This window comes from Copadichromis virginalis, linkage group LG2 (genome assembly GCF_057382275.1).
Source record: "Copadichromis virginalis isolate Kocher_CV1m ecotype Utaka linkage group LG2, C_Virginalis_male_GT1.1, whole genome shotgun sequence".
In the NCBI taxonomy this organism is placed as follows: Eukaryota; Metazoa; Chordata; class Actinopteri; order Cichliformes; family Cichlidae; genus Copadichromis; species Copadichromis virginalis.
Genome location: NC_140619.1, coordinates 3,005,420 through 3,021,682, shown reverse-complemented (window position 1 = coordinate 3,021,682; position 16,263 = coordinate 3,005,420). Strand labels below are relative to the sequence as shown.

General features: G+C 42.6%; 1 protein-coding gene across 5 annotated transcripts in view; it reads right to left on the bottom strand.

The window, feature by feature from the left end:
* Positions 1 to 16,263, bottom strand: part of uvssa (UV-stimulated scaffold protein A) — a 36,312-nt gene that overhangs the window by 12,739 nt on the left and 7,310 nt on the right. For 3 of the 5 annotated variants that reach the window (XR_014922236.1, XM_085468131.1, XM_085468140.1), the window contains exons 9-10: positions 2,413 to 2,524; positions 210 to 332 (exon numbers count right to left, since the gene is read on the bottom strand). Coding sequence is in view for 4 of the 5 variants with exons in the window: in XM_085468131.1 (XP_085324257.1) it covers positions 210 to 332; positions 2,413 to 2,524 (235 nt within the window). In the remaining variant the exon portion in view is untranslated. The remainder of the gene's footprint in view (positions 1 to 209; positions 333 to 2,412; positions 2,525 to 16,263) is intronic. The other 2 variants (XM_085468149.1, XM_085468158.1) reach the window with 1 other exon arrangement.

Below are 16,263 nucleotides of genomic sequence, written 5' to 3'. Positions count from 1 at the left end.
ACTTCACATATGAAATCGTATGAGTGATGGAGGGGTGGAGGCAGCGCTGCTTGTGGCAGAACACACTAAAATCCTGAGAGAGGTTTTAGTATTTACTGTTGCCTGGAGCTTGTACGTATTAAAAACAGTCAAACTGCAACTTAGATTTGCAAAAAATGTTATCATGTAGCTGACATAGCAATAAAATGCACAGGCGGCTGGTTACTGACCTGAAAATTTGACCTTTAACCCAGTTTGCTGCCTGGAGGCTAGACATGATCCATACATGTCCAATGCAGCCGTGGTATACGAGGGACTCTCACAGCCATTCATATGTAAGCAGCAGAAAAAGGCTTGCAGAAACAGGAGTGTCTCTATTACAAACCTACGCTGCCTTCAGGAGAGATCAGCGCACATCATGCAATTTGTCTCATTTCAGCCACCAAACATCTTTGGCAAACTCCCCATAAGAAACTGGCTTTCTGTGTTTTTTATTTTGTGGGAAATCACAACACAACTTTTGTTTCTTTTATTTTTAAAGTGACTCCTATTTTTATTGTGCATGTCCAAGAGAATGCAGCTTCACTGTAACAGACGTCTGAGATGGATGCCAGCACACGCTAACGTTTGAATTTTTACCAAGACATGGACATGGACTAAGTATTAATTTATTAAAGTCGGATGAGTGTGTGATCAGTTAGGGAAGAGCACACAGAAATGCAAGAGCTTGCCGAATGCAGAGCAGGAACGGTTGTACCAAGCTTTACACATCCTGGGAGCCGTCACAGTCAGCTTTGTGATTCCCCACAGAATCACAGAAAGCATCACACCATTCTCTGATGAGGAGTTTATCAAAGAGTGTCTGAAAAAACAAAGAATGAGAATGTGGCCCTCGCCAGGCGAACGGTAACAAAACACACTGAGGACACTGCAGGACACCTGGAGCTTCAGATGAAAAACAAATGCGATCATTTTGGTTCTGGACAAGACCTCTGATGTCTACAACACAGCCCAGTTACTCATCTTTAAATATTGGATAATGACAGAGCTTTAGATTAGGACTGGATTAGGACTAGGCAGGACTGCTTTGTTCACCGAGGTGATGTCCAGATAAAAGTGATTGAAATCAACCCAGAACTGAAATTGGTATGTGCTAAAAATCAACCATATTGTTGATGTTTTAACTAAAATAGTTAACTTGACAAGACGTTTGCTGCACTTTCAGAGGAGACTGAAGATGGTGACATAGGCTACCAGTCAGCTGTCAGGTGTTTACTGGGCTTTTTGATGTTGCTGAGCTGGTAGTGCATTGATTTAAAAAAATATACTAGACTGTTGCTTTGGCCGTGTTCATCATCTCTGGGATTACTGTTGTCTTCGGCCTTCTTTAGCATTAAAATCTGTTTGGACGAGAGACAAGCTATAAAAACCAATTCAACACTTTGAGTCAAGTTCAGACATTATGTCTCCTTCATTTATAACGTCATGACAAGGGAAGGCCATTAATCTGACAGCCTACCGTCCAAGAGACAGCCTACTGTCCAAGAGACAGCCTACTGTCCAAGAGACAGCCTACTGTCCAGGAGACATTACTGTCCAAGAGACATTACTGTCCAGGAGACAGCCTACTGTCCAGGAGACAGCCTACTGTCCAAGAGACAGCCTACTGTCCAAGAGACATTACTGTCCAGGAGACAGCCTACTGTCCAAGAGACATTACTGTCCAGGAGACATTACTGTCCAGGAGACAGCCTACTGTCCAGGAGACATTACTGTCCAGGAGACATTACTGTCCAGGAGACATTACTGTCCAGGAGACAGCCTACTGTCCAGGAGACAGCCTACTGTCCAGGAGACAGCCTACTGTCCAAGAGACAGCCTACTGTCCAAGAGACATTACTGTCCAGGAGACAGCCTACTGTCTGAGAATCAGTAGAAAATAGTCAAGGCAAAAGTTTTATTAAACACACTTAAATGAAAACTGAAAGCAGACGTCCTCTGAAGCTTTTGAATATTTTTTTTAAAGGAAGTCAAACAAAGTAAAAACAAAACGACCAGTTTTGGGACAATATTAATGATGAATTAAATTTCAGAATAAGGGCTTGTTATGGACAAACTATCATGAATGTTTCCTCATTAAAGATACAATCTGGACTAATGATATCGAAATACTTCATCATGTTGGCTGCTTTTCCTTTGTATTGTGCAGAAACGTTTGTGGGCACACGCACATAAATCCACTTAAGAAGCACATTACCTGCGTTTTACCAGCTGCTGAAGGCCAGTACTTTAAAGTGCGATCGTTTATTTGTAGAGTACGTGTGTGGATCTCAGGAGATCAGGACAGCAGCTTTGTAGCTTAACCTCACTGTTTGTGCACGTGTCTGTAGATTTGAAGTGCACATGCATGTGTGTTTGTGTACATAAACTCACCGTACTCGGCTCGCAGATGCTCTGGAATGTGTGGCTCATAACCTTCTTTCTCTGGAACTTCATCAAAATCATCATCGTCGTCATCCTCCTCTCCGTCTGAAGAGACCTTCATCTGAGGAAGGGGAGAATCGTTAGCTTTTTCATAGTTTTGAGTGTGAAATAACAGCTGCTTCATTTCATTAAAAGTATGTCCTTTTATGTTTAAGCATCCAGTTAAAGCAGCTGCAGGAAACTCCACACATCTAATCTAATGTTGTAGATGCAGTTGTGTAAAAGAAGATGTCCTGTGGAAAAACATGAATCAAGAAGGCAAGTAGAAGCCAGACGCTGCTAATCCACAACAACAAATGCACGCAAACCTCAACAAACAGAAACAGCGCTGTAAAGAAGATTGAGCTAACATTGTCCTGGGAAAGACTAAATGTCATGCAGAAATTAATCATTTCAAGTTACTTAAGGTGGTTTGATGAACTATTGAACCATGGGGTGCAAGCTGCCTTCTATCAGCCTTAACTTGAATCTTTATTTTAATTGTTTAATGACAAAAATGGGCCATGAATTTTTTCACATACTGCATAACCACAATCAATCTAACAGCGCACACTACTCTGTCGCTGCACCCGAATACCGCTGTAATGGCTGCACCACTAGATGGCAGCATATACAATTCGTGCGACTCTCCTGCGGATCACTCTGGTTTTCTTATTAGCTAAGGGGAGAGGGATGGCAATGTGTGTGTGTCTGTGATGAGCTTCTATCAGTAGTAAGCAAAATTTATGGTTTTTAATTTCCTGGTGAGCTTGTTAGCCATTGGCTGGGCTACAATGCAGAACACAACACACACACAGGCTCATTTCCATAACACAAATCCGTGTGCGTGCATGCATTTGTGTGCGGTGGCCCTATGCTTTTAACAGCTGAGGAGCCACACACACAGAGTCGCACATCTGGCAGTATAATAATCACAATGATTAGTGTTATGAGGAGCAGTAAAAGCTAACGTTAAACTAACCTCTAATTCCCAAACGCCTCTTTTTCATTAGAGTGTAATACCCGATTGTGTGTGTGAGAGCGATAGAAGGCTGCTGCGTTACTGCTGATAAAGCCCATTAAAATGTTAGAATTGGTTTACCAATAATGAGTCCCTGAATAATTACCCACATGTCCCTCCCCCCAACATATATACACGCACACATTTACAGCTCAACCACAGGACAGACTCAGTTAACCGTGTCACAAAGCTGGATACACACCTCTGATCCACTACGCAGAGACCAATTAAAACACTTCATATTACAATACTCAACATTCAGTTAACAAGCAACTAAACAATTAAAGCCTAATTACCTCTCATTAATGCAGCTACAAAGGCTGACGTATTGTGGAAGAAGGTTTGAATCAGAGAGAAATTAGACCTCGTTTATGACATGTGAACAAATACGGTACAAGTGGATTAAAACCTCTAGAATAAATATGCATTAAATTACTTCAATTTCAATTCAATTTTATTCATACAGTCACCTCGAGGCGCTTTATATTGTAAGGTAGACTCTACAATTGGGTACTCAAAGGAGCTTGCAAAGAAAAGCTTGAAGACGTTTCACCTCTCACCCGAGAAGCTTCTTCAGGACACTCTTTAAGGTCACTCTTTAAAGACACTCTTTAAGGTCACTCTTTAAGGTCACTCTTTAAAGACACTCTTTAAGGTCACTCTTTAAGGACACTCTTTAAGGTCACTCTTTAAGGACACTCTTTAAGGTCACTCTTTAAGGACACTCTTTAAGGACACTCTTTAAGGACACTCTTTAAGGTCACTCTTTAAGGACACTCTTTAAGGACACTCTTTAAGGTCACTCTTTAAGGACACTCTTTAAGGTCACTCTTTCGAGGATGCCAATGTTCACATTTTGGACAGAGAGGACAGATGGTTTGAAAGAGGAGTGAAAGAAGCATCTATGTCCACTGTGAGCGACCATCTTTGAACAGAGGCGGGGTTTACGACACCAACTCTCTGCCATCTATAATCCAGTTTTGAGATCCTTCCCAGACGCCTTAACGCCCACTCACATCCTGGGCCATCTGACCTCAGGAATTCGCATGATAAGGTGGGGCCAGGTTTCACAATGAACACACCCGAAACTCTGGCTGATTGGGACCCACACCCAGTTTCCCACCTTGGCTCAGGCGATTAGAGGATCATCAGGGGGTCCTTTTGTCCCTCTGTGGGGGGAAACTCCCACTAGGTTTATATCTGGGACTCTCCACCATTTGACCTTAGAACTGAAGAAGCTTCTCGGATGAGAGGTGAAACGTCTTCAAGCAACTTAAAGAAGTCCAGACGCTTTTCTTTGCAAGCTCCTTCGACTACGATGACCTGGATGACTGAGAACCTTCACAGACATACAGTTGGGTGCATTTCAATAAGACTTAATAGAGAAAGGCTCGAGTTTTGCAGCAGTTAAATACTTTTAAAATTAGAAACACTGACATGAAGTCATCTGAGTGAAATGACTAACTCGCTAACCTTGAACCAAAATAACTAGCTGCTGTGTTTATTGTAGCCACAGTGCAAACCGTCGATTCATTCATTGTATTTTCTTTGTTTACTGACTGTTACTGATATTTACAGGATCCTGAGGCACTGTGACAGCAACCCTTACTGCTGGCGTTTTAACCACGCCGTGCTGCATCAGTATGTGTTGTTGGTGGATCACACAGATACCTGCTAATAAGTGCTAATTAACATATAAATACAAACTACAGTTCAGTCATTTAAGTTGCCAAAGTGAGGTCCGCACACCGTGTGTGTGTCAGCGTACCTGTCGATCAAAGCGTCATGCTCTGATTGACAGGCTCGTTGTAAAAGAATTCATTCACTCACCTTTTGTTATTTATCATGTCATAAATCCAATTGCAGCAGGCTCTAAACATTTTCAGATAAAACCAGCCATGATAAGATGGGAGTCTGTGGGAACCAACTCACTCTTGGAGCCAGCTGATTAGAGGAACTGCAGGGTTTTGGGTTTTTTGTGGGGTTTTCTTCCTTTAGTCAATTTTCACTTCATTTTTATTTATATATCACCAAATCACAACAACAAAGTGCCTTATATTGTAAGATAAAGACAATAATACGAGCCTTTTCTGGACAGGAAACGAGGAAGAAGCAAACCCAGGCCCAAACCCCGCAGACGCTGCAGTTCATGTACATTTCCCAGCTTAGGTGTTATTAATACAAATATTCGTTTCTTCAAAGGAAAGATTTTGCACAGAGTGAACATAAAGTCTGAGATCCTGATACTTGACTGAAGTCTTTATTATTTGAAAAAGCTGAAAAAATACTGCTAAACACAAGAGTACAAACCCCAAACTTTCTCTGTTATCCACTCTGCTGCTATCCTTATTCATCCTCGGAGGACGACGGCTCCGCACACAGCAAATGCACACACACATATACACACAGATATAGTCTCTATAGGTTTTTTGCTTGTCTACTTTAATCCCGGCTGGTTTATTCTGTTCTGATCAATGACCTAAGACTAAGAAGTGATCACCCAGCTGGACGAAAATCCTGCCCTAACATCATCCTTTTTCCCCCTCTTTCTGCCTCTTTGTCTCTAATTCACCTTAATTTAATCCTGATAGCATCGAGTCCTGTCGGCCGGCCTGGCAGAGCTGTAAGTCTCACAGTAGAATTAGCTTTCCCCTAGAAACATTTTGCTGACGGGCAGAGCACTTAAAATATGGCTTCTATTCCCCCACATGGCTGCACGGGGGGCTGCTTTGCATTTTAACAGAGCTTTGGTTTATTCCCTGGGACAGACACACACACACACACACACACACACACACACACACACACACACACACACACACACAGAGGGAGAAAACCACACGGTAACACTGAGTTCCCCACGGGAGATAAAAACTGCTTCTTTAACTGAAACTCTAGATCTAGCAGACAAATTAGAAGTGATAGTTTAAGTAAAGCGGAGCCATGCGTCACTGTAATAGGAAAAGGACAAAACAAATATTGGTAACTTTCACATTAAAAACAGGCCCAGATAGAAATAAAAATAGCTCCGGAACAGAGCAGAATAAATAAAAAGTTGTTTAAGTAAAGCAGGGCTATGTGTTACTGTAATGGCAATGTTTACTGGCAAATAAAATAAAGCAGAGAAATGGGCGAGGATGAAAAATAAGCATTCCTGTAACAAGCAAATAAAAAGAGATCTGTTGAAATTGGCTGCTAAAGTTGAGACCATACATTATTTGGGCAATAAAACAACTGTGGGTTTGCAATGGCGACTACCTACTGAACTCATCCCCAAAAACTCTGTTCTTTCTACCAAACTGTCATTTTTTTCCTAAAAAAAATAAAATCTATAACACAATCTATCAAAACGCCACAAAATAATAGCACGTCAAAGTAAGAGAATTTAGGATTTTCTCTCTAACGTATTCGAGTAACAGCAGAGACAGATGCAATGCTGCGAGGCAGCACTGGACACTACTCTGACACCAGGATGAGGAGGACGTGTGGTGTCACTGGCATCACAGCTGATACGACACCATCAGCACCTCCAGTTAAAAGTCAAACTGACCAATGAGGTCAGCGTATGGAGCTCTATGAAGCTTTCTACTATTGGATCTATGCAATGTCATAAGGGACACCCCTGACACGGGCACTTCTAGCTGGGAGGGGCTGCACCAAGACGCTGTATAAAATAAACAACAAGTAATTTGAACTGCAAACCAGTGCAAACACAGAGATGGAGACAAAGTCCTGAGCTAAACTCCATCCGGGGTTCAAGTAACCGATAACTGGACAGTGACTGTGAGTCAGGTCACCTAACATCAGCTCTCTCATGTCTGGCAGGAAATCCCGACACACTTTAGAGTGAAGCTTGTTACAGCAAATGCATTTTGATGTTAAGATGTGCACACAGTACCTGCCTCAGACCCACAGCTGTGGGGGGAAAGGTGCAACTAGAAACTAAAGTATGTCCCTGCATCCACAGGTGTGCTGCTTATTCAGCTTCTACAGCGTCTCACCCTCTGCCCTCCCCCTCCTCTCTCTTAAGTAAGACTCTTATCCTTTATAAAAATGATGTGAGGGCGCCGCCTCGGACAACTGCTCCCCTGACTTCATTTGTCTCTTGGCAAGTTTGATGGCGCTGCGTTTAAAAACCCATTCAATCTTATAAACCAAAAATTAAATGTAGTCGAGTGTGATGGGCACTCAGTGCATCTGCTATTTATATGCTAATGTACACTCAGCCTGCCAAGGCCTGGCAAATTATTACTGCACAGCCATAAGTCAGGTGTATGGCAGAGAGGGGAGGGGCAGGTTAACCAGCACACAGACACACATGGAGGGCGAGAACAAGAGTGAGCAGGAGGAAGCGAAGGGGAGAAGGAAGGAGGAGAGGAGGCGAGAAACGAGGAGGCGAGAAAGCCCTAAAACGCTGCCCGTGCAGACACGTTATATATAGCTCTCCGGCAGGCTATGCACACACTCGCTGACGAGATAATTTCATTGTACATTTGAGGCCGAAATGGAAAATGTCTGTCGGGAATACCGACTGGCTCTAATGCCGCCATTATCACAAGGCATTTGCTTTAAGAGAGGGCAAGCGAGAAACAGTTAGCTTAATGAACACATCATACACAAATGCTTTTCTAAACATACAGTCATCTTCTTCGCAATATCACGCATAAATTACGTGCGCACATCTGTGCAGATATTAGAAGCTGAGGCGTGCGCGTGGGGACGGCTGCTGCTCTGTAACTCGGCGCTTCTACTTTTCAGCCCAAAACTGACACAGAGCCATTTTATCACCTTTGCCTTCTGGAGTTTGTGGACTACATCATACGTTTCCCACCTGGCCTGGAGGCAGGGGTGGGTCAGCCGCCATCTTTGCTATTTTAATCATCGATTACGTTTACTTATAAACCTGTAAGTAACCCATCTGTGAGACCCTGCTTCAATTATTACCACTGTTACAAGACATTCCTTTTTCCATCTTTGCTTTGTTGAGGAGACCCAAGGTCTGCTGCCTCTGATTGATTTCAACATATTTACAAACTAATTAGGCCTAAAGCTCGCAGTGGAGCCTGACCTATTCAGGGCTTGATTTGCCACAACATCCCACATCTCTATTACCATCTTGCACTTCTATTCATTACTACCTAGAAGGATCCCATGGGATCCACTCTAATGACAAAAAGCTTTGCACTCCCCTCTCTCTGTAGTCTCTTCTCTGCTGCTTTACCCCCATTACCCTCACACACACACACACACACACACACACACACACACACACACACACACACACACACACACACACACACACACACACACACACGCAGCCTTTGTCTCTGGAGAGCAGTCAGCTTATATGATGTATAAGGTGACATCTTTATTTCACTAACCTAGCCTGGCAGGTCTATTAGCCAGCCTGGAGCTTCTCAAACCTTCCCCTGTCAGCGAGCTTATTTTCAGCTGTCTAGTTCATTTCCCCCTCCCAGCCCGTCTCAATCTGTGATCAAAACAGTCATTATTATCCACTGTCACCTACTACCATAGTGAAATTACCCTGCTATTCTATTTTACTAGTAAAACTACTGAAAGCTTTGGCGAGACAATTAAAATGTCCAGAAAAACCTTTCAAAGAAGGACCGGGCTACGGAGCCTGGTTTGGTCCTTTGGTCAGTGGTGGACCGTGACTATCCCAGTGCATCCATCATTTCCAATTTGGAAACCCTTCCTCTTTCATACTATCAGAGATCCTTGATGAAACCAGACTGTGCCCAATCTGATTCACTGCATTATACTCCAGTAGCAGAACCATCCATTTCCATCCACTCATATTTAGAGAATTGTTCGCTTTGAGCTGGTATACCAACTTTCAATGGGCTTCTTAGGAGTTTGTGCAATGTACCCTATACACCTGCAACTGCAGTCATTTTGCATTAAATGATTCTAATAAGCACTGAAGTACCGCGTACTTCACCCCTTTGTCCGTTTGGCTCCACGTAAAAGAACGAGACTTCGCAAACTTGCTACGTCCATTTTTTAAATGCATGTTATGTGCACAAGATGATCCAATCAACCGAGCCGACAGTTTTCTGACTGGCCACAAATGAATGAACAACAATGAAGGCTGGATGCGAAGTTCTAAGGATTTATATGAAACCTTTTTGGCCAAATCGAGCAGGCAAATTCCCAAAGGTACTGAGACAAGTATATTTGGTGTCTATGTTATGTATAGAACTGAGAGAAGCCGGTCCATTCAGAGAATGGATGTACGCATGAGAAAGAGGGAGGGCTGGAAGAGAAATAGAGAGATAGTCTTTCTTTGTTTATCTCCAGTGAGAAACAGGCGGCCATATCCATTGTGCTGTGATAAGATGGGTTATCAGCAGTAAACAAGGCCCTGGCCTGTATGAATGGAGCCCGGAATGACTGAATATAGTCTTAAAAACAGATATGTTTAAATAAGTCCGCGTGTCTTATCCTTTCCTAAACATTAGCCCACGTTTTCAGTTTGCGGGGTTCGACAGATGCATATAGGATTCACATCTCATAGCTCTTACTGAAAATGCATTTCAAGCAGCCGCTGTTCTAAAAAGTATGCAGGGTCCTGTAGAAGACGCTGCAGGAGACAGCGCTAAAATGCTTAAAGTCCCTCCACACGAAACACAAAAAAGCTTTTACTAGCTGAACAGCACCAGCCTCATACCTGCAATGTAACAATATTAAACCAAAGAGTGTCGTCTGCTGTTGATCACAGCATCAAATAAATGGGATTTTCTTTGTCTTTTTCATGTCACAGCCTTCATCAGCAGACAGGAAGCACGTGCAACTGACACAACAAAGAAAAATTCCATCAATGGATAAAGGACAAATTTAAAAAAGGTCGAAATGATCATTCAAAAAGAAAGAATATAGCATATATTTAGAGATGCACGCGTTTCCATTTGACTCACTATCCTGATGTTATTTATTCAGCCTAAAGTGGCCATTCAAGGAACTGCAGTTTTCATTGTTCAGCCCCAGACACCAACAAATCCTGCAGCGCTGCATCACCAACGTAGTTACATTATATTATATAATAGTTACAGAGTCCGCCGTCACCGTGGAAATCTATAGAAAAAGGTTCAGATTGTCTGGACGCACAAATCTATTGTGATAACATTGCTCGCAGAGGTAGCAGCATTCTGAACAAAGCTAACAGGAAGCTCTTGGATGCTACAAACGAATTAAGTAATAGCAGGAGTCTCGGTGTAAGGTGCAACAGCAGAGCAACGTGGTGCAACGTGAGTGCGCCCAACTGCATCTGTGGGATTATTGGCATGAAAGCCTACAGCTTCACAGGGCCGTTTCCCCCCACAACCTTTACTTTTACTTCCCATCCACTCGATACTGTTTACACTAATTCGATTGGATGCGTGGTCATCACTTAAATCATTTTAAGCATATTTGCACTGCACAAGACACTTACACATGTGGATTGCACAACACTGGACATTATATTTCTTCATTTCCATTTAATACTTGTACAGCTGCTGTTATTGTATATATATATATATATATATATATATATATATATATATTTATATTTCTTCATACATCTTATTAGGGCTGAACGATATATCGCATTTGCGATAATATCGCGACATGATCAAGTGCAATTTTCTAACCGCAAAGGCTGCGATTATACTCTGGACATGTCCAAATTCATGGGCTGCATCCTCCTGAGGCCGCATTTGTAGACCGATTACGTCACAGCGACGCGCCGAAGGCTGTCCAAATTACTACCATATCCCAGAATTCATAGCGCGGCCCAGCCAAACTCCAGTTTCCAACAATGGCGGCCGCTACTAAGTTTTAAAATTACTCATACTAATCTTTCTGGGTCACAAAATAAACTTTTAACATATTTTCAGGCGAGAAAGTAGTTGTGTAAACATCAAATATCTGCTGGGTTTATCAAGATATCCCATATTTGCAAAAGTGCTTCGACGTTTTCAGAGGCGTCTGCTACCCACCAGCTCGACAGCTAGCCGGGAGCTCGAGGGTTACTGATGCGGCCGAGAACGGCACAACTCCCGGCACATCATTTTCAGATCACCGCGGAGTTTCGCTGCTCGGGTTAAACGTAATATATAAGTCACTTAGACAACCTAAAAATGTTATTGTTGGGCTTTTTTCAGTGTTTTGTTTGTTCGTGAGTAAATCGGTTTGGCTGAGATTAAAGTTATTAGATTAGATAAAATAAAACTTTATTAATCCCCCGGGTGGGTTCCTCCTTGGTTTTCACACAGCTGACTAAACGTCAAACAGAAAACTTATTAAACAGAAGTATGAGACAGTCGAGAATTTACACCAGTGTCTGGTTATATTTTAGATAGCAAGAAGCAGACGGCCGAGTTTATTAAACTCCACCGAGACAGCGGTGACGCTAATCAGAACTAGCCCGTCCAATTTCACGCCTTTAAACTTTAAAGGCGTGTTTGTGTGTGTGTTTATACAATTGCTATTATGTTTGCACTTTATGTGTAATGTTACTGACTGCAGAGATCAGTAAGATGTGTGTATTTTTTATTTATTAGTTTTATTTATTTAATATTATTTTTTAATTGAATGACTGTCTAGTAGTTCACAGATGTCGAAAAACTGAGTGTGGTAAAGCCACTGATTTTGTTTATGTATATTTCTGCAATCTGCACATTGTACTGACTTTCATTTTAATGTTTACACCAGGGTTCCTTGTCAGCACTTTATGCTCAGATGTTTGTAAGCTAAAAATAAACTATTGTGTATGTTCAAATATACTGTTGTGATTGAAGAAGTTAAATAAAAATGTCAGTCATCAATTCATGCATCACCTCATGTCATCATAACAGAGGTCTGTCTTCCAGGAAAGAACAGTTTAAAATTAATGTAATATAGTATTGGCCATACTATATGATGTATTGCTTGTCTTTGTTTAATAATACAGAAGACAAAGACCTTAAAAAATAATCGCATATCGCATCGCAATCGCAATATTGGGGCAAAAAAATCGCAATTAGATTATTTTCCATAATCGTTCAGCCCTACATCTTATTCATAGTCTTTTTCTCTTTAGGTCACGAGCAGTTGTCTAAGCATATCGTACCGTGTATGACTGTGCATGTGACAAATAAAATTTGAATTTGAATTGACTCCACCCTCCTAGATTCTCTTTTCTCATTATTTAAACCAGCAGCTCTATCTGCCTCCATAAAGCTGCTCTTCCTTCTCTGCAGTTCACCCGTTATGGGAGACTATATTGAGAGGCCCGCTGTGAGAGAAACCAATCGCGTGGTGTGTCAGCCACCCGACAGAGAAGGACCCAGTAATGGAAGGCCTTTTAAGGTTAAAAAGGAAAAGCTAATTATGATAAAGGGGCTGTAAGTTGTGTGGTTATCACAGTGCTGGGCCTGCTGGTGCAGCAGACTGGTCCCTGACAGTGATAACCAGGCAGAGTAAGACGCCCGGCGCTCTGTCACTGTCACTGTGCCACTCTGTTCAGCTAAAGATGGATTCAGACTCTACAAATTTTATGCCTTTTTTCCCCAAACATGTAATGTACTTTGCATTTGTCGGTCCTTTGATAATGATTCTCTAGGATTTGCCTCTTTTTCCCCTTTTAGAAATTATCTGCACTTCAAGCATGTTGTAAGCATCTCTAAAACAGCAACTGTTCATCATTAAACCGCTTCAAATAATATGAAGCAGAGCTCTCGTGAAATGACATTTCCGCTGGTCGGAGGGGCCGCTTCTCCTGCCCCTCCTGCTCAAACAGCAGCAGAGTGGCGATCCCAAGTCAGATACAGAGGCAGCGAGATAGACCTATCAGCTATCAAGCCACGGGGCACATTAGCGGTGGTGAAGTGAATGAATGGGTACATCCTCCCCCTTGCTCCCCAATTTCTCCTCTCTCCTCTAATGCATTATGCATTATGGCTGTACCTCACTACTATCTCACCTCTCCCAAATGTCTCTACTATTAATATTTCCATCCTTGCTATCTCGATCTCTCATGAGACTTGGAAGCCCACGCAGGAAAAGACGTTCAAAGAAGAAAAAGGAGGAGGATATTTTATAGCCTTGCACATCAAAACAAAAAACAATGATGATGCGCTCGCTTGGTGACACGGACGCAGACACAACAAGGCTTGTCCTCATAGTACGCTGCGTGCTAGCAATGTTGCAGATGTGCAGCTGCGAGAAGTTAGTGGCAGCCCCACAGCATCAGCACTCTGCACTGACCACATTTATATGATTGGACCCAAAGAGACCCTTGCACAGTGCAAAAAGATTACAATAAATCCCTGAAGAGCATCTACATGACAGAAGGGCAGCGATGGGTCTCGTTCAAAGTGTGCGCACTAATCTGTGGTTAACTGTGCATATAAACTCCACACGTACACGATTAAAGTCACACTTTCACACAATGTGTGCGCGCACGTTTTCACTCTTACCTGCTCTGTCACTGGCTAACCTTTTAGAGATAGTTGCACGTTAGCTACAAGCCCTGGAGGTACAATGTGAGACTAGACTAGACTACGTAAGACACCACTTACTAACATTTCCCAAAATAGTCCTGACTGACTGAGTCAGAGAGTATCACGGCTCGTGGTGAAGCATGTGAAGCTGTGTTGATGGAAGCTAGAGCCCTTCTGGGACTAATGCACAGCTTTCATTGATATCAGCCATCAGCTGTTAAAAGTGAACAGAGTCAGGAATGTATGTCTCATGTTGTTGTACGTTCTACAAAAAGAAAACAGCATGTTGTTCAATTTGTCTTTTGTAAAATTGATGCATAAAATTCAATAAAAATGTCTGAGGGAAAGGAAGTGAACCGAGTCTGGGCTAGATCCGTTTTCTTCTCCAATCCAGGGTCATAATGGAGCTAGAGTCTGTCATAGGAACGGGGAAGGGCAGGGAGACCCTGCACAGGTCGCACAGTTTACAATCACTATTTAATCTAACCTTACTAACTGCATGTCTCTGGATTATGGGAGGAAGCCAGAGTACCCAGAAGGAACACATGAAGATGTGGGCGACCGTGGCTCAAGAGTTGGCAGTTCGTCCTGTGATCGGAAGGTTGCCGGTTCGAGCCCCGGCTCGGACAGTCTCGGTCGTTGTGTCCTTGGGCAAGACACTTCACCTACTGCCTACTGGTGATGGCCAGAGGGGCCGGTGGCGCAATATGGCAGCCTTGCTTCTGTCAGTGCGCCCCAGGGCAGCTGTGGCTACAACTGTAGCTGCCTCCACCAGTGTGTGAGAGTGAATGAATCGTAAAGCGCTTTGAGGGTCTCAAAAAGCGCTATACAAATGCAATCTATTATTATTAAGACACGAGAAGAACAAACTCCGATCAGATGGTGGATTTGCACCCAGCACAGATCTTCTTCCGACGTTGGCCAACTTTTGATCTGCTGTCTATGAAGATGGATCCCACGCGATCCAGGCTGTGGGGAGGCCAATCCATGACTGATAGTGAGCTTTTCTATCCCAGTATGCTTCTACTGCACCGGCAGTGTGTTTGGGATCATGAAGCCAACGCAAACGCTTCCCAGATGGCGTTGCATGGTGGATCCAAATCTGACAGTATGTTGTACTTTAAATAGTTTTGACAACATCAGAATCAGAATACTTTATTAATCCCGAAGGAAATTCTGCAGCACCACTGAAAGAAATGCAGACAGAAACCATGACAGAGCCTCCAGCATGTTTTACAGATGACTTCAGACACTCAGTCTTCTACCTTTCTCCTTATGTTGAGTCTGGATTCATCGCTCCATAAGCCTGTTGCTACTGGCTCTCCCAGGTCAGATCTTTGATGAACGTTTCTGTTAAAACATGCCTTTCACATACTGTTTTCAGGTTGCCACAGTCAGGACACTCTGCAGACTACGACAAGAACTCCAAGTTTTCTACCAATAGCACTTCAGGGATTACCTTGTTAAAGCCTCTTTAAAGTAAAGAAACACTGCTGTGTGTGTATCGAAATGTGTCATCTTCATAGATTCAACTAAAGAAACAAATTATGATGATGGATGAGAACCTCCTCCCCTCAGTCAGAACTGTGATAGATGGATGACCCAGAACATATTGCCAAGACAACAAAGAAGTGGCTAAAGTAAACATCACCTTCAAAGCCTTTACGTACAACATATTTCTCTGTCACGTACTGCTGACATAGCACAGAGTGAGGCTTCAGTCAGCTTTACTACATATACAGCTGTAGCCAGCTGTAGCAAAACCAAACAAACACAAGGACCCAATTTAGTCCAAATGCACCTTCCTGGATGTAAAAGGGAAACTTTTTAAAAGGGAGTTGATGACATATTGAGTGTCCTCGGAGAAGCAGAGATGACAGCGCTGACTCCAGAAAATTCTTCTATGGACTCCATTAAACTTCTCTCTCCAAATACAAAGAACCTTTAAAAAGCAATTTATTTTAATGGGAGTTCTGGTTGAGGAATCAGTGTCCCTCTATAAACACACTCAGGTTGCTGCCGCAGGAGAACGCAACAGAATTTAGAGAAACATGAAGCTTTTCTCCGTCGGTCACTGCAGAGAGGCAGCCAGGTATCAGCTGCAGCTGCTCTATCAGAGTCCTCACTCCTGTACTGTCACCTATGTAATGGAAGGCTCCCCTATTTGATTTACAATAGAATGCTGCCATCTACTGGTTATCTTCTATACGAGCACCAAATAAATCTGCTCACACATGTTAAATGTAAGCAAACAACTTTTTTTATTATTTAACAATAAGAGAGCCCCGTGCCTAATCTTAACTACGAGCTGTATCG